The sequence below is a fragment of the Camelus bactrianus genome, chromosome 28, assembly GCF_048773025.1.
Source record: "Camelus bactrianus isolate YW-2024 breed Bactrian camel chromosome 28, ASM4877302v1, whole genome shotgun sequence".
NCBI lineage: Eukaryota > Metazoa > Chordata > Mammalia > Artiodactyla > Camelidae > Camelus > Camelus bactrianus.
This window is the reverse complement of record NC_133566.1, coordinates 13,603,773-13,629,303: the sequence shown is the minus strand read 5'-3', so window position 1 is coordinate 13,629,303 and position 25,531 is coordinate 13,603,773. Positions and strand designations below refer to the sequence as shown.

At 43.5% G+C, this 25,531-nt stretch overlaps 2 protein-coding genes across 3 annotated transcripts in view; both read left to right on the top strand.

The window, feature by feature from the left end:
* The window catches only part of RPL31 (ribosomal protein L31), a 311,150-nt gene that overhangs the window by 7,612 nt on the left and 278,007 nt on the right, over window positions 1-25,531 (top strand). The gene's annotated exons all lie outside the window — the stretch shown is intronic.
* PDCL3 (phosducin like 3) lies at window positions 6,300-14,651 on the top strand. Of its 2 annotated transcripts, none has more exons than XM_010959070.3 (6): window positions 6,300-6,441; window positions 8,605-8,734; window positions 10,229-10,319; window positions 11,312-11,455; window positions 12,173-12,381; window positions 14,266-14,651. In XM_010959070.3, exons 1-6 carry the CDS (start codon window positions 6,436-6,438, stop codon window positions 14,406-14,408), a joined length of 723 nt encoding a protein of 240 aa, XP_010957372.1. In that variant the 5' UTR covers window positions 6,300-6,435; the 3' UTR covers window positions 14,409-14,651. The 2 variants fall into 2 exon arrangements, with proteins under 2 accessions (XP_010957372.1, XP_074210571.1); XM_074354470.1 differs by lacking the exon at window positions 6,300-6,441 and adding an exon at window positions 6,654-6,793.

Here is a 25,531-nt window from a genome sequence, read left to right as displayed (position 1 = left end):
CAGGACCAAGGGGCAGGGTAGTTTGGTGGCCACATAGCCAGGCACCTCCATGTTCGCTCTGCATATCCTGCCCCCTTCCAGGTAGCTGTGGATGTGGCCGTGGGGGTATACTGCTCTGCTTGGGAGGGTCTGCTTCTCTTGGATTCTGGTTCTTTCTAGACACAAGGGGACATGACTCGTAGAAAAGTGACTAGAGGTAAGGAGTCAATGAGGTCAGGCAAGAGTCCTTCAAAAACATTCGAGCCACCTGAGGACACAATGATAAACAGTCTCGTCATCAGGGAGCCCAGGGAGTCCAGCCCGGAGAGGTCCCATCACGTGATGCTGCAGGTGCCAGACGGAGGTGTGCAAATGTATCCACTGGACCTGAACCAGGTCCCCGCAACACACAGGTGGAGGTGGTTCTTGTGCCCCACAGCCTTCCCCTCCGTGTCCTTAGTCACGGGCTTCACTGCTTCTCCCTGAGCTGAGTGATTCAGGTCACAGCCAACTGCAGGGCTTTCAGAAGTACCTGCACTGCCAGCAGTTTGTGGCAACCAGGTCTCCTGCTCAGCTGATTCTATTCCTCCGTCTGTCGAGGGATGTAGAGCAAATGTTGGTAGCCCTCCCCAGCAAACAGGCACTTCCGAATTCCCTCCCATCTGCTGCCCCTACCAACGGAGCAAACGCGAGAGGCCCCTGGGGCCATCGAGAGTCTCTGTCGCCTCTTAGATGCTACTGGACACAGTATTTTGCATTCATCACTTCCCCTCCATCAGAATCTCAACAGACTTCAGGATCTCTGGTCCCCTTACTCCAGGGTAAGTGACAAGCATGCAGCATTATTAGAAGACACCGAGCAGACTTTAGTCTCTTTGGTCAGGAGTCTTTTCACATTCATGGGAGCTGAGGGGCTTCAGAGCATAGAGCAGGTGCCCACTGATGAGCCCACCCTGTCAGCTGTGGGGACAGGGCATTGGGGGTTGGCAGGTGGGATGGGTGTATCTGCAGGGAGAAGCAAGGACATGGGTTTTATCAAACACTATTCTAAAGGAAGTGCAGCAGAAGGTGCCAGAGCAGCAGTATTTGGCCACTTTGATTCCAGTTCTTGGCAAAATCCAGTCACCACTCATAGCTTTGGGAGTTGACTTAGCTAGGGGGTTCTCAAGCATGTTGTCCTGATGCTTCTAGAAGAAATCTGGGTGAGCATGAGAGGATATTATAGGGAAGGCAACCTCCAGGCACTGAGTTCAAGAGCAGAGACCTTTCTTGCGCTTGGGGGTCCCTGATGCGCCACCACTAACATCCCTCCTACTGGCATCTTTAACTTGTCATGAGCCACTTCTCACTGTCAGAATGGTACTTGTTCATGACATGAAACTCACACAGTGCAGAAACGTAAACAGAAGTCTCCTGTTTCCTACCACCCAAAGAAAACTGTTAATATTTTCATGCATTGCTTCAAAATCTTTTCACTATTTTTAATTTTCAGACTAATGTTTGTGCCAACAATAAGCATATCTGTTACCAGAACTAAAGAACCCACAGACTTGTCTCCCAGCGGAAAACATCGCAATCAGGACACAGTTTCATCACCCGGAGACTCCTGCTTGAGTTGACTGAGTGAAAAGCAACTTGTGTTCACTGAAACACAGTAGGGCTGCTGCAGGCAAAGATTTTCATTTCTAAACCCTGGGCACATTGCCTTCCTTCTTACAGCCTCTAGGATGCCGCAGGAAGTTAAGATGACATACCTGGGTGTGAGTTAGCATCCTCTTGACACATACATACACCACATTCAATCAGCATCTATGTGGATGATGCCAGGGTCCTGGGACCTTGGCCATAAATGAGACTTAGGTAAGATAGCGGGGAGGAATCCTTCCCAGAACATAACCAATGATGGCAACACCACAAAAGGGTGTAGCAGCCTTCCTAACAAGATGGAGAATGTTAACAAGGTTTGAATCCAAATTCAATCTTTTTTTCAAAGATCAAAAAGGCTGTGCACCAGGGCCCTTGGCTTCAGTCAGTTGCTAACTGTGTAGCTGGATTAAGTTACTTAAACTCTGGGAACCCCAGTTTTTCACTTGGAAAACTGGAGCTAATATCTGTTCTACTGGGTTGCTTTAAAGATCAAATAAGAAATGAAGTAAAAATGTCTGCCGTATAGTAACCACTCAAATGCTAGTTTTGTTTTTTCTAAGTATCATCACATAGCCAGGCTGAGCCCTGGAAAAGACAGCCGTACATGTAGAGAGATTTTAGCAGGCAAATAAGTGACCCTCCCCAGTCACCTCCCCACCACTGATTAACATATGGAATGGCTTGGCCAGAAATTTGTTCTAGTGACTTCAGTCATGGTTCTGCCTTCAAATCAGAGATGTATTTAAATCTGTGCTTCTGAAATGTGCTCAGACATCAAAACCATGTTCAATACCCTTAAACTGGCAGGTAATAAAATATAAGGTCAAAATATTCGGTAAGGATGTGGGCAAATTTGAAAGCATGATGAAACCAATTTTATTATGTCAAGGATGTGTATGTGTTGTGGAGAATTTCTAACTCAAACCTACAAATTAAGAAAGAAAAAATAGTCGCAGGGCAGGGTAGAGGTTAAGCACATGGGCTGTGGAGCCAGACTGGTGGGGTTTAAATCCCAGCTGGGCTACTTGCTAGCTGTGCGACCTTCAGCAAGCTACTGAATAGCTCTGAGCCTCAGTTTTCTTGTCTGTAGAATGGGCTAATGGAACCTTTATAGATTATTGTAAGGAATAAATAAATCAGCACATGGAAAGCACGCACAATGCCTTGAACTCAGTAAGCATCAGCTGTTGTCATCAAAGGCTGATGCTTCTGGGGAAGGGGTGATTGATCTGTTTCCAATTTAGAGAAAGTTCTTTGAGATCTTTTCCTGAATGTAGGTTTGAAGGGAGTGAAAGTTAGGACCCGGGGCATACGATGTCTCTGAAGCAGTGGTTCTCACCCTGGTGTCCATCAGAAACCCCTGGGAGGAGGGCTTGTTAAAGTGCAGTTTCTGATTCTGTGGGCCTGGGGCGGAGCCTGAGAATCTGCATGTCTAACGAATTCCCAGATGGCTCCGATGCTGCTGGTCAGGACCAGGCTCGTTTCCTCACAGGATGAGGGGTAGACGGGTGGGAGCTGCGTGGACTTTGCTGGGAAGGAATCTAAGTCCCGCGACAAACACAACCTGCAAAGAAAGATCTAGAAGGGAATGACACAGAAGTGCTTGGGGCCTGGCCCTGCAGCCCCTCTAGACCACTTCTGGAAAGGACTGGTCTCTTCTGGAAAGGACTAGTCTCTCCACATGACCTTGAACAATCTCCTCAGAGGCTGAACATTCAATTTTGGGTTTCCCTGAGAGCCACAGGGAGCTGCCTCTCGCTGTTACTATTTCGCAAGTGAGCTGCCTGGGGCCAGCTGCTGCTGGAGAACTTGCTGTCTTTGGCTCAGGGACCCACCAGGCCAGTTGTACAAATATGGGGAGACGTACAGCAAATAGCACAAACCCCACAGATCAGAGCTTCTCCAAGTTGACCACACGCCACAAACACCTGGGGACCGTGTGGAAATTCAGATCACCGAGCACCCCCAGAACTTTGAATTCAGCAGGTCTGGTGTGGGACCCAAGAACGTGCATTTCCAGCGAGCTCTCAAGGGCTGCTGCTGCTGCTAGTTTTGAGAAGCACTGCTCCCGGTAAGGAAAGGACACGTGGGACAACTTGTTGGGGGCGGTGGTGGCGGCAAACTCCTTTCACCGCCCTGCCGAGGGCTTGCCCGGGCAGCAGCACCACCTTAGACAGGCATGGCCTTTCCGGGCTTACAAAGTGCTTAACTTATCACGGACGTTTTACCATGAAGCAGCTGGAACCCAGTAAGTAGTGCAAGTCTGTGACTTGTGGCCCAGCCTCCTTTCCGTCCCGCAGCACACCCAGGTATGAACAAGCACGTGTTCAGTCAGTCGCACCAAAACAGGAGCACTTTGTTTGTTTTTATTTTGCATGACACTAATATATGTTCCTTTGTGCTGGGTTCCTCTGTTGCTGATCTACCTGAGAGGAGGCTTGGATTCCAGAAACAGGTTCCCACACCCTCTGCTGTGAGTCTTTCCAAGCAGTATGATTAGGGCAGAGAGTCTTGTTTTACTAGAAAAGGTTGGTACTCTGAGACAGGGGCTCTCAACCCAGGAGCTGGCAGTGAGGTCAGAGAATTGGTTCAGCAGCAGGGCAGGGGAGCCAAGCAAAGGACGGGCTTCATGAAGGAGGAAGTGAGCAACTGAGTCCAGTCTGCCAAGGGCAGAGGATGAAGTGCACAGGGAATGAGCTATTGGATTTCCCCCGATGTGGGGGTCCAGGGAGACCTCCACAAGAGCCTATTGAATGGGTGAACCAAAGCCTGACTAAAGTGGGCTGAAGAGGGTGGGGCGGGTGTGGGTGGAGACACTGAACACAGTCCTCTGGGAGCTGTGCTGGAAAGCAGCTGTGGAGAATGCCTGTGGTTGGAGGGGAATGTGGGGTCATGGAAGGGCTTTTTGCCTTTGACACTGGAAATATTTCAGCACGTTGTGTGTTGAGGTGAATGACCCAGCTAAAGCTGGGAATGAGGAAAGGATTTTAACAGCAACCACTCTAGTCAGTGGAGAATGGAAAGCTTAGCATTGGGTCAAACACACTTCAGACTAGTCTGGGTCCTGATTTCTGCGGTAGTCCAGGGAAAATTCATTTAGTTTGCTGCCGGATAAGTAAATAAACAAATGTTTTAAGAGACCTATAACTCTGTGGGAAGGAGTTAATCTTAGGAATCCTTGTAAATAATTAAATCAAAGCTCCTCGCCTTCAAGGAATCCTTTGATTCACTTTATAGCAATGGTTGTGTATATTAGCAATACCTGAGGCTCTTTAAGAAAATATCAATCCCAGCTCCCATCTCCCGAGATTTAATTTGGGGATGGAGCCCCAAGGTAGCTGCAGTTTTTGAAGGCTCCCAGGTGGTTCTAATGCATAGTCGAAGTTGGGAGTCCTTCACATATCTTAGAGATGTGTAGGTCTGTATTATCTGTGTCTGCTTGGTTGCCAGAAGGTGGCAACCTAGCTCAGGTGTCCAGGGAGGAAGACTGCTTTCTTTTCTTTTCTCTTCTATTGGCTTATAGTCTGTTACAATGTGTCGATTTCTGGTGCACAGCATAATGTCCCAGCCATGCATATAGGTAATATATTCATTTTCATATTCTTTTCCATTAAAGATTATTACAAGATATTGAATATAGTTCCCTGGGTTATACAGAAGAAATTTGTTTACCTATTTTTATATATAGTGGTTAACAGTTGCAAATCTCAAACTACCAAATTTATCCCTTTTCACCCGCTTTCCCCCCTAACCAAGATTGTTTACTATGTCTGCGAGTCTGTTTCTGTTTTGTAGATGAGTTCATTAGTGTCCTCTTGTTCTTTTTCTTTTTCATTCCACATGAGTGATATCATATGGTATATTTCTTTCTCTTTCTGGCTTACTTAGAATATCTCCAGGTCCATCCATGTTGCTGCAAATGGCATTATTTTATTCTTTATTATCTCTGAGTAGTATTCCATTATATAAATATACCACAGCTTCTTTATCCAGTCACCTGTCTATGGACATTTAGGTTCCATGTCTTGGCTACTGTTTTCCCAGACTGACCGAGACTGCTTTCTTAACTCAAATTCAGAGTGCTGCGTAGGCAGAAGAATGGGGCCCAACACCTGTATTTATATTTTACAATTCAGATTGCTGATTTCTACTCAGTGCCTCCTGTGTACACTTTTTCAAGTATGGATCCCTGAGGTTCAACCAGGTGAAAAGGTCTTTTCCCCTTGCTTCTGTCTGTTGTGATCACTGCTATAACCGCAGAGCTTAGAATAGTACCTGATACGTAATAGGCTCTCAAGAAACGTAAGTCTTAGGAATGAACTGCCTTATACGACGCTGAAAGGATAAGTGAATTCCAGGTAACCCTGTATCATTTTTTATGGTAACACTGGATCACTGAAACGCTTTTCTATTTCTGACTTTTTGGGCCGAAACCTCTTGGACAAGATCGGGTCTGCGGCTGGAAGCGACTCACCACGAGGTACCTCCTCCACCCACGCCACGGCTCGGAGGCCGAACACCTACCCTAATAAGGTAGCGCCGGGGCTTGGCTGAGCGGCACACGAACGCAGCGTGGGCGTGCCCTGCTTCGCGCACGCGCAGAGCTTCGGCGCCGCCTTCCAGAGAAGCGGGCGCAGACTCAGAGGAGAACGCACCGCCCCCTGGCTCCGCCCAGCTCGCTTCTTGGGGGCGGGGTCAGGGCCGGGACGGGGAAGAGGTGGGGCGGTGGCTGCGCGCGTGCGCGGAAGACAGCTGAGGGGTGCGGGCACGGGGGCCGGCCCTGCTTGAGAGAGCTAAGAGAAAAAGAAAATGCAGGTGAGCGAGTTCAGGGCGGTGTAGGGGGCGCGACGCCTGGAGGCGGCGGCCGCTTGTCTGCGCCGCTGGGTCCACGCCGACGTCGGCCTGTCCCGGCAAGCGCCCCGCGCCACGGGGACGCCGGAGGCCGCACGAGGCGAGGCCGGCGCAGGCGCAGTGCGGGAGGGCGGGCGTGGTCCTGCGGGTCCCCGGGGCTGGGCGTCCCCGCCCCGTGTGTCCCACCCCCCGAATCTCGTCGCTGGGGCTGCCTTTCCCTGAGGTCGGCTCCCCTGGGGCCTGTGAAGGACTCGCCGGACCTCACCTGACGCATTTGCTTCCTGCTTGTTAACTCCCTTAGAGAGCACCTGCGCAGGTGTGTTAGGGGCCCCTTGTACGGTGGTGGAAGCAGAGGCTCGGACGAGGGAGGGTCCCGCCTGGGGGTCCCAGACCTAACACAGTAGTGGAACCTGTGTCCCCGACTCCACCTGGAGCTAGGTGAGGGGTTACCACACCCTCCCCTCAACTTTGGTGTTAGGTTGAGGTGCGCTCCCTTTGGACTCTTGGCTTCCAGAGCTCAGCCTGAAGGTTTCGCTGCCCAGTTACGTTCCATCTTAAAGTGGAAAAAACCCAAATCCCCCGGTTATATCAGGAATTTACAGTGGAATTTGACTAAAACCCAAGGAAAAGAAAAAATGAATGAAGACACCCTGGAAGTAGATGCTTTTATGAGAAAATCTGTGACAACTAAATTTTGTCACTGTTGAGGGACCCTCCTCCAGGGTAATTTTGCTGCCTCCCAGATCTCACTGTGGCCAAGAATTCTGGTAAGTGGTCTCTGGCTCAGTGGCAGAAAGGAAACGGAGTTACTGTGGGTTGGTTGGGGGCTGGAGAGCATGAGCATCTCCAAATACAGCCTATCTGCCACCAGCCGGACACTCTGAAATGGTGAGAGGAAACTCCAGGGCTGCCCTGGCCTCCTTTGCATTCTCTGTTCTTCAGGTGCCTGCTTAAATTGTCACCTCTTCAGAGGCCTTCCCTGCCCACCCTGTGGAAAGGATTCTGTTGGTTTTCTTTTGCAGTATCTCAGAAAGACCCAGGATGAGGAGCTGGGGCAGGAGCCTGGTTATCCCAGTGTCCTTTCATGTTCCAGACCAGGTCCATTAGCAGTGTTCCACCCAAGCCAGGCAAAGCCAGTGTTTGGGCAGCTGGATTCTGGAGCCAAGAGCCCACTTTGACATTTATCCTGACATTTTCAATCCTAATGTGTTTGACTTGTTCCAGCCTGGCAGTGTCTTCTAAACTTCATGGCTCTCTGAGGCTTGTGAGGATTAACTAAGTAGATCCAGGTAAAGGGCTTAGAAGAGTGCCCAGCACCTGGTACTCAAAACGCGTTAGCTGTTGTGAGCTCTTCCACGGGGTCTCAGTGCTTCCTCTAAGGTTTGGCCGTGAGAGAGTCAGCCAGGCTCTCTTCCCTCTGATTCTTCTGTGGCCACTCAGAACTTTGGGATGCTCGACATGTCAGCACTTGGTTGGACCCTTTGCACATTCTGGCCCCTCTGTCTGGAACGTAATTTCCTAAGTTCTCCCTCCTCTGTCTGGTTCCTTCTCACCCTCCCGTGATGATTAAACATCTTCTCTTCTGAGAGAACGTTCCTGCCCATCCTGTGGAATGCAGGCCCCCGGTAACACTCTAGCTTGGCAGCCCATTGGTCACTTGCAACAATTTGTAATACATGTCTGTACTTTCAATTGTTCACTGCCTGTCTCTTCCTCTCAACTGTAAAATAGACGACGGTAGCATTCACTGTGCTTCCCTACCATCTAGTACAATCATTTGCATATAGTAGGTGCTTAATAAAGATCTGTTGAATGAATCACTCCAAGTCATTAGTGAAAATACTGAACAGAAGCCAAGTCAGAGCCTTGGTATCAGCATTGATGCCAACCTGCACGTCATGTCCTGAGTTTTACCCCAAGACGAGCCCCTAGGTATGGGGTGGCTGAGTGGAGGACAGGAAGATGGAAATAGGGGCTGTGGGTCTTTTAAAATTCTCAGAAATAGGCCACAGAATACTTTGGTTTGAATTCCTCTCCCCATTGCCTTTCCCATTTGGCCCCTTGCCCAACAAGGCGCCCTCCACAGTGGGCTTGGCACTAATGGTGTACTTGGTCCACCTACCCTAGGACCCCAATGCAGACACCGAGTGGAATGACATCTTACGCAAAAAGGGCATCTTGCCCTCAAAGGAAAGTCTGAAAGAGCTGGAGAAGGAGGCGGCAGAGGAGGAGCAGCGGGTCCTTCAGCAGTCCATGGGTGAGCTCGCTTGCCTTCTTTATCCCGTGGCCGTCTGCTGAGGAAACCACTTGCTCAGCCTCTAATCGCTTTGGTAGAAGGATCCTCTGAGCAAGAGTCGGGAGCCGGGGCTTGAAGTGCAGGAGTGGACGCTGTCTCTGGGACCTCAGGCGAGTCACAGGGTGTCTCTGGCTTCACCTTCCAGGGCCATAGAATTAGGGGGACCTCAGAGGCTCCCTCTGTTCCCACAGTTCCTTGTCTGTGTCAGATGAGCACATGATGATCCTAAAGAATGTAATTCTGAGTGTTGACTTCCAGGCCTGTGATTCCCTTTGGATAACGTCATGGACATCTGCTCAGAGCTTTTAGTGTTTAGTTTAGTGTTCTCCTGAGCTTATACTGCATTATCTTTGTGGTTGGATTGAGAATATTAAAATAGTTTAATTGGGGGAAGCGTACGGTTTGTGCGGTGTATGGGGTCTGAGGGAGGGATTTTCTTACACATAGCTGTGTCACCTGACTCAGAAGCCCCTGGGGTATTTGTTTAAAAAAATAAAATTCCCTACCAAATCAGGATCTTTTGGGGGATAAGGCCCAGGAATCTGCATTTTAAACCAGTGCTTCAAAGGGTTTCTGATTCTCACCAAAGTTTGAGAACCATTGATTACAGGGGCTGGAACTGTTGTCCCCTGTTGACATATTAGAGCTAATTTAGGGGAGGATTTATTACGAAGCATTTATCCAGCAAGTGTTTATTGAATGATTGCTGTGTGCCAGGCACCACACAGCACAAAGGAGGGGTAGGCATAGAAGGAGGGAAGGAGGCCAGAGGAAGCTGGGCTTTTAGAGAGGAGGCAGTGATGAGTTGGGTCAGATGTGCTCCTGAGTTGAGAACATAGAGGTCATTATTGCCCTTGATAAGAGCACTTTTGGTAGTGACGGGGTAGGGGTCAGAGGACCAAAACCTAATTTGATGTCAAGAAGCAGGAGTGTTTATGGCAATAACAATAAAATACAGGCTTTATAGCAGTTGATTTAGAAAAAAAAAAGCTGCCTACCACTCACAATAAAAGACCCAGAAATGGATGATAATCTCTTTAACTCTAGGAAGGGTGTGCTGAGGAAGACACCATTGGGTATCCTTTTGTCCCCTTGGAGGTCTGAGACCTGTTAAGCACCTGTCCATGAGTGTGCTTGGAAATCAGGCCAGGTGAGCTCAGGCAAATAACAGCTCTCTTTTTAAATTGGGAAACTTACTGTTCATATGCTTATTATTGTGGACGTACATAAGGGACCTGAGCCTGCAGGTGTCAACACATTCTATCTTTTTGAAGCACCTTCAACTTCTTATTACCTAGTATAACACCTTAAGTACTTTTGGTTTTGGTTTTGGTAGGCTGGGGGAGTCTTTTGGTGTTGTGTGCACTTTAGGAGAAAAGTGAAGAGAAGAAAAACAAAATACATGGTTGTTCATCCTTTACACTTTTGGTTTTTTGCCAACTCAACTACATTCAGTGAAAACGTATGAAGATATGACTTTGGAAGAACTGGAGGATAATGAAGATGAATTTAATGAGGAAGATGAACGTGTTATTGAAATGTACAGGTTAGTGCCACCCAGAGGGAGTGCTTACTTTTTTATGTGGCACTAAAATGTGTGTCCTTTGAACCCTCCTACACTGTAGGTGGGAATGTAAATTGGTGCAGCCACTATGGAGAACAGTATGGAAGTTCCTTAAAAAACTAAAAATACTGCTCCCCCCAAAAAACAAAAACAAAACAAAACACTAAAAGTAGACTTACCACATAATTCAGCAATCCCACTCTTGGATGGATATCCAGAAAAGAGGAAAACTCTAATTCAGAAAGACACATGCACCCCAATGTTCATAGCAGCACTATTTACAATAGCCAAGACATGGAAGCAACCTAAATGTCCATCAACTGATGACTGGATAAAGAAGATGTTTTATTTATATATATACATACACATAAATAAATAAATGAAGAAAGGAAGAAAGACTACTCAGCCATAAAAAAGAATGAAATAATGCCATTTGCAACAACATGAATGGATCTAGAGATCATATACCAAGTGAAGTAAGTCAGACAGAAAGACAAGTACTGTATGATATCACTTATATGTGGAATCTAAAAAAATTGTACAAATGAACTTATTTTTAAAACAGAAACAGACTCTCAGAAAACAAACTTATGGTTACCAGAGGGGAAAGGGGGAGGGGGATAAGTTAGGAGTTTGGGATTAACAGATACACACTACCATATATAAAATAGATAAACAGTAGCGTCCTACTGTATAGCACAGGGAACTACATTCAATATCTTGTAATAACCTATAATGGAAAATAATATAGAAAAGAATGTGTATATGTATAACAGTCACTTTGCTGTACATTTGGAACTAGCACAACATTGTTAATCAATTATACTTCAGTTGAAAAAAGATGTCCTTTGAAAAATTAATAAACCTGGTAAATAAATAAACCTAGAGCTTTATAAAGATATCTCTGTGAAAGGGAGGGTATGTGTATGTATGTGTATATGTATGTATAAGATGACTCTCCTTCTGTTGTGCAGGCAGCAAAGACTGGCTGAGTGGAAAGCAACCCAACTGAAGAATAAATTTGGAGAAGTTTTGGAGATCTCTGGAAAGGACTATGTTCAGGAAGTTACCAAAGCGGGTGAAGGCTTGTGGGTAATCTTGCACCTTTACAAACAAGGGTGAGCCGATCTTATGACTGTCTTTAAATGTTAATTTGAATTTACATCTGAACATCTCAGGCTTAATCCACATCGAAGTGTTTGTGTGTTTTATTTTGTTGCTGATTTGCGCAAACCTTATTGCCTAATTTTTGCCTTATGACTTAAATTAACATTTGTGACTAATACGAATGCCTTTGTTACAGTACATGTAGCAGGGAAGACTTTTTTTTTTAATTGTAAGTGTGTTCCTCAGTCATTTATCCCTGTAGAGAAACTCTGGCATTTCAAAATTCCACATAATGAATCAGTCTTGTAGGAGGCGAGGGTGACCTTTAGGATAATTGTCCATTGTGAGTGATGCAGTGGACCCCCAGTGTTTCTCACCTCCACTTTTATTCTGATACTGTGGAGTCTAGTGCTTGTGTGGGAGTTGCTTCAAGCAGAAAATGCTTTCTGAGTCACACGTTCTAAATCTTGAATGTTCTGTCAGACAGAAGAGCAAGACAATTATCTTTTACCTTGGAGCTGTTTTTCTGACTTATTGTTTGGTCAGATTAAATTGGACTTTGGATTTTGCCTGAACATATTAGAAAGGTTTTTTTTAAATGTTAGTGCATCTTGGCTGGAGCAGCAGAATTGCTTTTGAAGTCGTTATAAGGTTTTACATGGGGCAGATGGTTGAGCTTTATTCTATACAAATTCAGAATCATTGTTGCTTCTGTTTCTATTTTATAGGATTCCCCTCTGTGCCCTGATAAATCAGCACCTCAGTGGACTTGCTAGGAAGTTTCCTGACGTCAAATTTATCAAAGCCATTTCAACAACCTGCATACCTAATTATCCTGATAGGAATCTGCCCACAGTATTTGTTTACCTTGAAGGTGATATCAAGGCTCAGTTTATTGGACCTCTGGTGTTTGGTGGCATGAACCTGACCATGGATGGTAAGGGTCTCTGTGAGATCACGTGAGAGATAGTGCGGGGACGCTTCTGCTGACAGGGGTGCTTGTTTCCCAGACACGGGGTAGGGTGGTTCGTCACATTCACCTTTGCCCCCGTGTGAGATTGTGAAAAGGAAAAAGCGCATTTAGTCTCATCTTGGACGAGTCATTGGGGTTGTTTACAACTGGGCTGTAGTAATTCTCAGTTAAAACAGGGGACAATGGACTTTAAAATGTATATGTTAATATTAATGTCTGATGTGTTTTACTTTTCCCTGCAGTTGAATATGTTTTCAGCTGTAGCTCAAGTTCGCATCTTTCATTTCTTACTTAGTTCACGTGAATATATTAGATGCTTATATGTATCTATGTACATATGTGAATCTCTGTAGAAATGTTTTCTCCATTGAATAATAGCTTTTAAATTAAAAGTTTATCTAATTCTGCCTCTTAACTCCTGAAAGATATGTTTTTATTTTTTTCTACCTGTTACACAAGGAGGTGTCAAAATGCATAGGCACACGTAACGTGAAAGAGAGCCCCTGAGGCCCGAGGGCTTCCTGCTGAGTCCAGTCCTTTGTCTCTTTAGCGCAATAATATGTCCAACTATGCTTTGTTAGTAGTCTTTAAAAACATATCTTAAAATATGACTTTATATAACTCTTTATGTAAGATACTCAGCTGGGAAAAGTATAAACATACACATACACACACACATAAGTTACATTAGTGTGCATTAATCCAGTGTTCAAAGGCATATGGCATTTCAAACTAAATATATGTTTGCCTCTTAGTCTTTTTGAACAATACCATGAGGGGAGAGAGATCGGTGTACAGTAACAACTATAGTCTTTATTTCTAGAAATCTCATTTGAAGATTAGTGAACTTCTAAAATAATGACTACTGCATATAAATAATGACATTAAATACATACACTTATGTATATATGTGTAAATCTAAATATATTCTTAAGAATCAGAAATGTTAAGAAAAAAATTTTTTAAGGAATTTGTTAAAATTTTATAATAATTGAGCTGGGACCCCTAAAGCTGAAAATACTGATGTTACTCATCTCCATGGATGAAGACTTAATATGACTTCAGTAAAGTTAGTTTTCAGGTTTTAACAGAAGTTTCCTTATTAGGAGAGCATCGCTTTTAAAACAGGCTCTTTGTTGTAAGGGCTCTCGTACAGTTCCTTAGTTCTGCCTAGGGTCTTCTCTGCAGTGGAAAAATACAGCCCTTGATTTTGCTTCTCAAGGTCTCCCATCCATGTAGAGTTTGATTGTAAGAGTGTCAAATGTAGGAACTGAGCCTTTAGTCACTGATTCTTTATTTTCTGGCACTTTTCAAAATGATTATTACTTGGAACAAATGTATCAGTGCTAGGATGTCATCATGCACTGAGCCTTTGACTCTAATAGATTGAGATATTGGACATGAGGTTTAAGAATTTCCTTTTGTTAACTAAAATTAGATTTAACGATTAGATTGCCAGCAGGTCTGTGAAAAGTATTTCCTTTACACGTTTCACACTGAGTTCTTTTCTGGGAAATTGTACAAGCTGAGAAAGTGGTCATTAGAGGCTAGGTTTAGTCTTTGTTTTGTGTGGTTTCGTTTGTTTTTTTAGTTATCATACAGGTTCAGATGTATGTAATGTCTCATTTGATCTCATCTTCTGAAAAAGTGAAGATATTTTTGTTTTCCTGCTTAAGGGCCTGATTTTTCCCTTTCTTGCAGGCGCCTTATAATTATATCTCTAAAATTAAATTGTCATCAAATGATGATTGTAGTTTCTGCTTAGAAAAACACTGGCCTGACAAACCTGAGGAGGAGGGCCCCACGCAGACTGTGTCTTAGGCAATTTGCTTTTTCTTTATCGCACAGAGTTGGAGTGGAAATTGTCAGAGTCTGGAGCGATCAAGACAAACCTGGAGGAAAACCCCAAGAAGCCCATTGAAGACGTGCTGCTTTCCTCGGTGCGGCGCTCCGTCCCCGCCAGGAGGGACAGTGATTCGGAGGATGACTGAGGCTGCCGCTCGGGTAACCTGCTGAACTTTCTTGATGGGACAAATCCTCTGAATTTTTTTAAGAAGGAAAAAGTAGGAATATATTTGGGGTTTTAGCCTTTTAATTATGTTTTAAATTTTAAATCTCGTAGATCTCAGAAATAATCATTGCTGGGAATCCTATTAAATGTCTTTGAACTCTCTTTTTAAATTAATAACATTTTCTTAAAAAAATAAAAGCCAGCCATTGGTATGGCAAATGTCTGTGTTTTCCTCACTTGTATTTTAAGTAAGCCGTAAAATTATTGACTCTTTATTCACATAAAAATATAAAAAAAAAAATATGGAGTGTTTTTAAAAAATAATGTGAATAAATTATACAGTGGAAAAATAGCAAACTAAGTTTTGCATTTATATTATAATATATTTTTATTCTTTTATAAAGGTAGCAACAGGATTATTAAATAAAATCAAAGAATGAAAGAAAAAAATCTTAATATCCTATTTGGAAGAAATAGGCAATAATTTTTGTGAAACAAACATTGTCTTAGCAATAACAAAAAGATTAATCCCATTTTGGGTAAAATATTTCTTCTGGTTAAAATTTTTTGTCTCAGACTGTTGAGATGTCAGCTAATTTCAATTACTGTAAAAGGCCACGTTAAATTCTTTTTTGGAAATAAATAGATGTAAGCATACAAATAGATCAGCTGTGTCTCAGTCAGTCAGTAAAAAACATAGCAAGATGTTTTATGAACCAGAATCCTCTGAACATTTATCACTTCTTGTCAAATTGGCCAGAGCAGAAAAATTAGGAAAACTGTCATTCCCTAGCATTTTGTTGAGTGATGTCGTCCTCAGTGCTGGTTTGCATCTTAAAAATATGAGTCAGAGAGGGCACTGAGTTCCTTCTGATTATTGTGATTTATTTTTGCTGTAATTCAAAGAACAACAGGTGGCTGTGACCCATTTTATCTGTCAGAAGTGTCCGTGTCAGTGACATGTGTTTTTCTACACACGAGGGCTAACACTGATGATAAAAACAGACTCTGTGTCACAATCTTCCTTGAAGGGTTTTTCATGGAATTCTTATTGCAGGCTTAAGTTTGGTCGGTTCTGTCACTCGTCTGCGGGTCCCATGGGTTTTGTGGGAGAGCTGCCTTCGTTGGTTTTCTGTTGTCAGCTGTCGTCAGAGTGAAGTGCTGTGGTGAAGGCTTGGGTGCGCCTATATACGCCTATTCTCTTTGTACACTTTGATCTTTGTTCCTGTGGAATCTTGTCCCCGTTGTCAGGCTAAGACACTCAGTTTGAGCTCAGAAGCTCACGTGTCCATGGACTGGGTAAGTCCTGTCTGGCCACACGGCTCCCAGGCCGCGGGACGCTCTGTGCTCATGCTGACTGGGCTTGATTTAAGGAGGGAGAGGGTGGCATCTCCGTCCTGAGATCAGTATTGTGATTTTGAACTTCATCTGCAAATCTCTACAGGTTGGTTAATTCTGGGAGACTTCCCTACAGCACTTACCATTAATCTCCTTCTGTTTCATTTAGAGCATTTGTGATGTGATAGAGGTGATACAACTTGGCTCTTATGCATTGAGTCCGTCTCAGTCCAGAACAGAAACACATAGTGACCGGGAAGACAGGCAAGCGAGGTGCTGAGTTCGTCTTCCGGTGTTCAGAGGACGGGGTTACAGGGAAGGGCGTTAAGCAAGTACTAGGTAACCCTTTCTTTAGTGATTGGTGAGAAATGGTTCCAGGAAGTAGGGATAGAACGTGACTGGGAGAAGTTAAGTGGGTAAGACTATAGAATTGTCCCTCGGTATCCGTGGGGATTAATTCCAGGAGCCCCGTGGGGCATCCGTGGGTGCTCAGGTCACTTGTGGCTGGCTCTTCAGGTCTGCAGAGTGGCTTTACCCCATGGCTGGTTGAATCCGCAGATGTGGAGGGCTGACTGTGTAATCAAATAACAATTGATTCTTCCTGATTTTCCTTATTTTGTGGAGGAGAAGAAGGGTATAGTTAGGTCGCACAGACCTGCCTCACGCACACCTGAATCCACACTCTCACGTGCTGCGGTTGCAGACAGTGGCTCCCCAGGGGGTCTCCTTCCCCAGGTACCTCAGAGAAGTTGTCCTGGATGCAAAGGCCCTTTATGAGAGATGTGAAAGGGGTGCTTAGGAGGGGGTCCTCTGTCACTGATGCCTCAACCTTTTGTCATTTATCACCTCCAGCTTTCAGTTCAGTTCTCTTCTGTAACAATCTCAAATTTTGACAGTTTTCAGGTGTGACAGGCCAAATGTGTTGTGAGTTGTGTTGCCTACTTTAGAAACATGTTCCTATGACAGCGATTTTGTCCTGCTTACGGGAATCAGTTGTTATAAATAAATACAGCCTTTTTGACAGGTGGCTTTCGACACGCATTCTTGGTGTTTGTGTTCACACCGCCAGGGTGCAGGCTTTCTACCCTCTGCACACTGCCCCCACTCAGTGACTCCACGGGGACCTGTCCCTTGTGTGCTGTGAGGAGTTCCCTGGGTCCAGCCCCCACCTCCCGCTGCTGCAGCAGCCTCGTCTTCTCTTCTCTGCATTGTCTCCAGTGAGGACGTGTCTAAGCCATCCCTCTGCATGTTTGACCCTGTTCTCTCCCACACTCTTTAGGACTTTGTTCCAGTAAATCATCATCTTGTCTCCGTCTCTCCCTTGATGTGAGGCCTCAGGCAGTAAGTGTTCTGATTGGGTGGCGGAGACTGTTCCCTGCCACAGACTGAGATTCTCCAGCTCTGCTCGAGCAGCAGTGGGACCAGCTAAGAGTAAACCCCCAGCCTCCCTGCAGGCTCGGACTGCCAGAGGGCGGTGGCCAGAAGTTGGCTGGGAGTTCTGGACAAGCTTCTTAAGAGGGACAGACACGTGGCATGTGCCCTTTTTGGGCTTAACCCCCTCTGCCCTCTAACTGAGGTGTAGATGTGATTGCAGCCCACCTGGGCCACAGGTGTGCTTACAGAGCCAGAGTGGGGGGATGATATTCCTGATGACACTGGAGCCCCTGTAGGCCAGCTCTTGACTGCCCTCTCTGGACCTCTGTTACTGGGAAAGAAAGAACTTCCATCTTGGTTTCTCTTAGAAGTAGCTGATGCATCTCCCGTTAAAGCCCCCGCCCATCATCAGTCAGAACTACAGCCGTGCTCGCTTTCCACTCTTTGCTTTCAAATTGCTCCACAGAACAGAGCAGTGCAGAGTCCCTTCCTCCACTTCATCCTCATTGCCTTTCAGTAACTTCATGGATCAGACTCTGTGAAAAGACTAGGTACTCTGAACGGCCCGCCTGATGATAACTCAACATGTTGGATGAAACTTTTTTTTTAATGTTCTTAAATGTGCCACTGAGTCATCAAGAAAAGAATTCATCCTCTGAGGCCAAAAACAAAGTGAAAGCTAAACTGCAGAAAGGTCAGTGAGCCTTCAGCTCGTTTACTCCCAGGGGCATGTGCCGGATCTTGGTGATACTGAGCTTCTGTGAGAATGGACTTGTGGGGGACAGGTGGCAGGAGGTAAGCCTGGGGAACCCTGCAGGAGGATCCTCTTGCAAACAGCTGGAATCCCAGAGGACTGCCTTCAGTCTTGGGGGGAACTGGCAGTAGTTGGAAAGGAGAGGAACACAAGTAGGGATCCCTAAGAAGTCACTTACACGCCTTCTCCCATGTGGTTTGAATTCCCAGGGTACACGTGGTCTAAACATTTCTCATGCCAAGTTCTTAAAGAGGTCCTAAGTTGGTAACACCCTCGGGCTGAGGGCCAAAGCAGCTGCATACCCACACGAGAAGAGCAACTTTAATTTAGGCTCAGACACTCTCCATAGGACATGAACTCAGAGTCATAAATCAGAAACCCACAAATCACACTATGCCTCATATAAGGCATCCTGAATGAAAGCCAGCAGAAAACGGTGCAATCAGACTGCAAAGATTTAGAGAAGTAGAGTTTTCAAGACAAAAAAAAAAAGTGAGTACATTTAATATGTTTAAAGAAAGGAGTAAAGAAGAGTTGCTCATATAAATGCCTTATAAAAATATCCAGTGGAAGAAAGAACTAATAAACTGGAAAGCAGAGCCAAATGATCACCCTGTGGGTAACACACAGAGACAAACAGGAGGAAACGTAAGAGGCTAAGAGATGTGGAGGAGAGGCTGAGAAGGTCTAACATATCTCTTAGAATTTTAAAAGGAGAATATTGGATATAGGCAATATTTGGGAAGATGAAGGTTGATTTTTCCAGAATTGATGAAGGACATCAACCCTCAAACTCAGAAAGCTGTATAAATGTCAAGTAAGTGAGGAATCCACAGCATATATATAGTGAAACTGCAGAATGTCAAACGCAGTAGGAAAAGTCGGATTACCTACAAACACATAACAGGCCCACTGCCTTCTCAGCAGCAGCAGTGAAAGCCAGAACACTGGAACAGTGATCTATGGGCCAAGAAGAGACAAGACAAAAACTACTAATCAGGAATTGTTTTCTCTGACATAAATCATCGCAGTGTTCTCCTAGGTCAGTCTACCAAGGATATGGAAAAAAATAAATGGGACCTAATTAAACTTACAGTATTTACACAGCAAAGGAAACCATAAACAAAACAAAAATACAACCTATGGAATGGGAGAAAATATTTGCGAACAATGCAACAGACAAAGGTTTTATCTCCAGAATGTGCAAACAGCTCATACAACTCAATAACAAAAACACAAACAAACAAATCAAAAAATGGGCAGAAAACCTAAAGATTTATCCAGTGAAGACACACAGATGGCCAATAGGAACATGAAAAGATACTCAGTATTGCCAGTTATCAGAGAAATGCAAGTCAAAACCACAATGAGGTATCACCTCATACCAGTCAGAATGGTCATCATTAAGAAGTCCACAAATGATAAATGCTGGAGAGGGTGTGGAGAAAAAGAAACCCTCCTATACTGTTGGTGGGAATGTAAATTGGTGCAGCCACTATGGAAAACAGTATGGAGATTTCTTAAAAAACTAAAAATAGACTTACCATAAGATCCAGCAATCCCACTCCTGGGCATGTATCTCGGGAAAACTAATCTGAAAAGATATATGCACCCCAATGTTCATAGCAGCACTATTTACAACAGCCAAGACATGGGAACAACCTAAATATCCATTGTTAGATGACTGGATAAAGAAGTTGTGGTATATTTATACAGTGGAATACTACTCAGCCATAAAAAGTAATCAAATAATGCCATTTGCAGCAACATGGATGGACCTAGAGATAATCATACTAAGTGAAGTAAGCCAGACAAAGACAAATATCAGGATATCACTTATATGTGGACTCTAAAAAAATGGCACAAATGAACTTATTTACAAAACAGAAACAGACAGACACAGAAAACAAACATGGTTACCTGGGGGCAGGGAAAGAGGGATAAATTAGGAGTTTGGGATTTGCAGATACATACTACTATATATAAAATAGATAAAAAGTGAACACCCACTGTTTAGCACAGGGAACTGTATTCAGTATCTTGTAATAACCTATAATGATAAAGAATATGAAAAAGAATATATATGTATAACTGAATCACTATGCTGTACACCAGAAATTTACACAACATTGTAAATCAACTATGCTTCAATTAAAAAAATCATTAATACCCAGTGAAGCTATATCTTAGGAATGAGGTTGAAATGGATATTTCAGACATAGGGTGAGTACATTTATCGTCAGTAGACTCTCACTAAAGGAAATGTAGAGGATTTACTTTTGCAGAAGGACAATGAACTAATGAAAGCTCTGAGACTCGAGAAAGCATAGTGACCAAAAGATGGGTAAATCTGAATGAGCATTGACTTCACAAAACAATATGAATAATATGATATTAAGACAAAATAGAACTGAAAAACAGGACAAAATAACACAAATTGAAGGGGGCTTAATTGGGGCTTAAATGTTCTTAGACACTTATAAATAGTCAAAAGGTTATGCATGTTAAAATATTCAAGTAGCAGTGAAAGAAAAAAAGTATGTAACTTAAAGTAGTATATGTATGTGTGTGAGGGGGGCTCAGTCAATTAAAAAAAAAAGACTAGATTGAAGAATAAAAAGAAACAGAAAAGGCAGAATCATAGAAAGCCCAAAAGAGGATGCTAGAAATAAACCTAAAACAGTAAGCACAGTAAGTATGAATGGATAATAAATACTCTTCATAGTCTTACCATATGATCCAGGAGTCATGCCCCTACGTGTTTACCCAACTTATATGAAACTTACGTCCACACAAAAATCTGCACACAAATGTTTATAGCAGCTTTGTTTATAATGACCAAAACCCAAACAACCAGAATGTCTATCAGTAGATAAATATCTAAACAAATTATAATTTGATACAATGGAAGGTAATTCAGTGGTAAAAAGAAATGAGCTACCAAGCCACAAAAAGCATCAATGCTGAGTGAAATAAGAGTCTGAAAAGACTGTCTGTGGTGTGATTCTAATTATTTGATGTTCTGGAGAAGGCAAAGCTGTGGAGATGTTAAAAAGATCAGGGGTTCGGGGGCGGGTGGGAGGGTTGAATAGGTGAAGCACGAAGGATTTTTAGGACAGTGAAACTATTCTGAATGAAACGATGGTGGAGGTACGACATTTTGCATTTGTCAAAACCCATAGAACTTTACAGCACAGTGACTCTTAATGTATGCAAATTAAAAAAATCTCTAAGGGAGTCAGGGGCTACATGGATGGAATACAGAATGTAGTAAAACAATTAACTCTCTTAGAAGTGTTTGAAACAACCTCATGGAAGGGGTTAGGGGAAAGGTGCTGACCCAGGTAACCTTGGAAATGAGTGGAGTCTGTAAGATGAAAGACAAAAGAAATGTGTACTTAAATACGGTACTCCAGCTGATAAAGTTATTTCTCACATTGGCACATGTTAATAGTTCTGATACTGCTGTCATATACCAGGTTTAAACAAGTGGACAGCAGCTGATGGGAGCCAGGTTTCTCACTTTTGGAGCATGAAGTTACAGATAAGCTGGAGGAGGAGGCTGGAGCGATCCAAGTGTAATGGATTAGAGTTGGAGCCATCAGTGTGAACTCCTGTCTAACTTAATACAGGCACAAGTGGTAGCATGTGTAGATAGTGTGTATACGCAGATTAGTAAACACATTTCCTTGCTCTCAGTTGCAGGGACTGAAAAGCAATGACACCCCAGTAATAAAGACCACACCTATCACTCAGATATTAATTTCTAATATTGCCAAAAAAAGGAACCAGAGCTCTTTACAGAAGTGGCTGAATCTAAAACCAGAGCAGCCACTATGGAAAACAGTATGGAGATTCCTCAAAAGACTAGGACTAGACTTACCATATGACCCAGGAATCCCGCTCCTGGGCATATATCCAGAAGGAACCCTACTTCAAAAAGACACCGGCACCCCAATGTTCATAGTGGCACTATTTACAATAGCCAAGACATGGAAACAGCCTAGATGTCCATCAACAGATGACTGGATAAAGAAGATGTGGTATATTTTTACAATGGAATACTATTCAGCCATAAAAACCAACAACATAACGCCATTTGCAGCAACATGGATGTCCCTGGAGAATGTCATTCTAAGTGAAGTAAGCCAGAAAGAGAAAGAAAAATACCATATGAGATCGCTCATATATGTGGAATCTAAAAAAAAGAAAAAAATACAAAACAGAAACAGACTCATAGACATAGAATACAAACTTGTGGGAAGGGATAGACTGGGATTTCAAAATTTGTAGATACTGACAGGCATACGTAGAATAGATAAACAAGATTATACTGTATAGCACAGGGAAATATATACAAGATCTTGTAGCTCACAGTGAAAAAAATGTGACAATGAATATATGTGTGTTCATGTGTAACTGAAAAATTGTGCTCTACACTGGAATTTGACACAACGTTGTAAAATGACTATAACTCAATAAAAAATGTTAAAAAAAAAAAACAGAGCAGGAAATAGATTAGCCTGGATCACCTGGTAGTGCCAGAAAGTAGAGAAGTGCTCAAAACAAAACGAAAAACCACAATGATAGAACTGTGTCAAAGGGATGCAGGAGGTGGCTGAAGGATCTCATGGCTAAACATTTTGAGCAACAAAATATCAGATTATAACCCAGAGTATAAAGTAAATATCCAACTGATTGAATAGATAAACATGTTGGGGAGAAGAGATCACCCCCCCATGCAGAATTCTGAATAATTTATGCAGATAATCTGCACGTAAGCTGTTCCATTCTTCAAGCATGAGCTGCACAAGGTGACTTCCTTCCGAAGTGTTCAGTTTGGAAAGGGTTGGGGAGAATGGCTTGGCAGTGCAGAAAGTTGGCAAGTTCTATCTCAGCCAGGTGGCCAAGGTCAAGGTCACTGGCGATAAGGCATGTTGTTAGTATGGACCCTGGATATGACAAGATGAAGATAATACAAGGTAAACGCTTCGGTCTTTCTCCCTCTAAAACTCATAACTGTGCACAAACATCTGACAAATCCCAATTGAGGAATGTTCTGTAAAACAGCTGACAAAATTCAAAATGGTCAAGGTCATCAAAAACAAGGGAAATCTGAGAAACTGTGACCTCTCAAGAGGCGCTGAAGGAGATGTGACTACTTAATGTGGTGTCCTGATGAGATTCTAGAACAGAAGAATGAAAGAATTCTAAGTAAAGTATGGACTTGAATGAATAATTATCAATATTGATTCATTAACTGTAACAAATGTCCCATATTAATGTAAGATGTAATAATAGAGGATTTGGGCGCAGGGTGTATGGGAAGTCTCTCTACTATCTGCTTAATTTTTCTGTAAAGCTAACACTATACTAAAAAATAAAGTTGACTTTAAACAATATGGTGGTTCATCAATCACATCAAACCAGAAGTTGTAACTAACGTAAGAAAGGTGGTGCTCAGTTCTTGATTGTCATCTGTCTGTGGTCAAGTGCCAGAATTAAATGAAAGGGCTCAAGTCTGCCCACATGTGGAGCCTGAGCCAAGATTTGGGGTGCAGAGTAAGAGGAGACCCAGGAGGCAGGGGAGGGGACAGGCCAGCATGAGGGTGAGAATCTGCAGTCAGTGCTGTCAGCAGTGGGAAGTCCATCCCTCAGGGCCTTCCAAGAAGCACGCAGAGTTGTCCACCCACAGGGAGGAGGCTGGGTCACTTACCTCCCAATCCTGACCCACTCTGTTGACAGTGCTCCCAGGGGAGCGGACGCCCGTTCACTTCTGGGCTGCACCTGCATGAAGGCTGAGCAAGTGTTGGTGTCCGAGGGAAGGACCTGGACAGACAGACCCAGTGTGAGCCTTTAGGTGGAATGCTGGTGGTGTAATGCCAGGGTGAGCTTGCCTGGAAGCTCATTCTATTTTATACGTTTAAAGAGCTTGCTTACACATATTCAGACATCAATTTTTGTCATATATCACTCTTGTGCAGACATACAAAGGAAAACAGAAGCAAAATAAACTGATTAAGGCAGTCCTAAAATGTTGTTTCATTCAGAGTCCAGCTCTGACGCCCTGTCCTGCTAGTTTGGATGCTGGCACTTCCTTGATCCTACCAGAAGGTGGCAGGCGAAACAACTTGATCCCCACAGCTGCCTGGGCAGCAGTCACTGCAGACGCACCCTGACCTCAGAAGTGTGGGGAAAGGTGCTTGGAGTTGATGAAATGAGTAGGTTTCATCCCACAGTAGATGTGGGAGATGCATTAGGCTATTCTAACTTAACCATTCTAGCTTTTAATTTTAAAAGCAGATCATTAACTCTGAACCCATTCGTTGACATTTAAAATGTTGAAAATACCAGCTTCCTACTAGGAAAAAAATGCTGCTACTATTCTTTGTATACCTATTAAAGCAAATACAGTGTTTTTTAAAAATTAAAAACCAATACTTCTTTTTTGTAGGTAACTTTTTCTGAGCTGGTGATTTTAAAAATTTTAAAGAAACATTTCAAAATATATCTATAAAAAGTTGTAGTTAGTAAAAAGTTGAATAATTAACAAATCAGTCCTTTGCCTTTTTGCAAATGTTATAGAAAAGAAGAAACAACTTGCAACTGTTTGTTCTGTCCCTTCGATTTGAGATACAAATGAAGTAGAGTCATAAACACAAACACACACACGTACACACACACCCACAAGCAAGTTGAACTGGACTGGACTACATTCTAAGTGCAGTAACTAAATCAGAGTCGGGGGTAGATCTGTTAGCTCCTTGTTACCACTCCTTACTGACTTTGAGTCCCAAAGATTTTCTGATTCTGTTTTGGTTTCCCAATGCTACCGAAAAGAAAATGTGAGAATTTCCTGTACACTTGGCAGTTATGTTTCTTACAGTAAATTAACGCAGTTCCCAAACTCTGTGCTAAATTACCCCAGATTCCAACAAGTTAATGGAAACAGGATAGTCTGCGTTGTCAAGGGAAACAGCAATACTGCACATTTATCCAACACTGCAGGAGCTACTAGCTCCAAGGGGTTCACAGCTTCCTCATCAGCTTGTGCTGCCTCTCGTTTGATGATGTCATTTTTCCAAAGCTGGGTTTTCGGCGGTTGCTGAGCTAAAAGCAGGTACAGCCGAAAAATCAACATGGAGCAGGAAATGAGGGTGGCAGCGTCAAATTCCAAGGTGGAGGAAGTGTGCCGTGGCCAGCAGGCACTCACATCACGTTAATAAGTCATAAATGTATTTTTCTTTCAGTTTATATATGTATATTCAAACAGCTAAAAGTTTTTAGGGCATAAGTGCTTATTAAGTTGTTTGGCCTTAACTACTGAATAAAAGAAATTTACATATTTCTTTCGGCTTAGGGGCACAGTGAAAAAGTTTCTGAGCTGTGAACCAATGGAAGTTTAGGAACCTCTCGTAAATTTGTGTCCTGGTTTATAATTAAATCTGAATTATAGTGGTTAGTACAGATCCATCCCTGAGACTTGATAATCTCTAAATTAAAGGATAACCTTGAATATCTCAGGCTGAGGACTACACCCTGAAACCTGGAGTGACTCCAGATTACCCCAAGGACCAACCTTCGTGAGTGGAGCACACAGCTTCATCTTTATCACCACCCACAGCAGAACTGGTCGC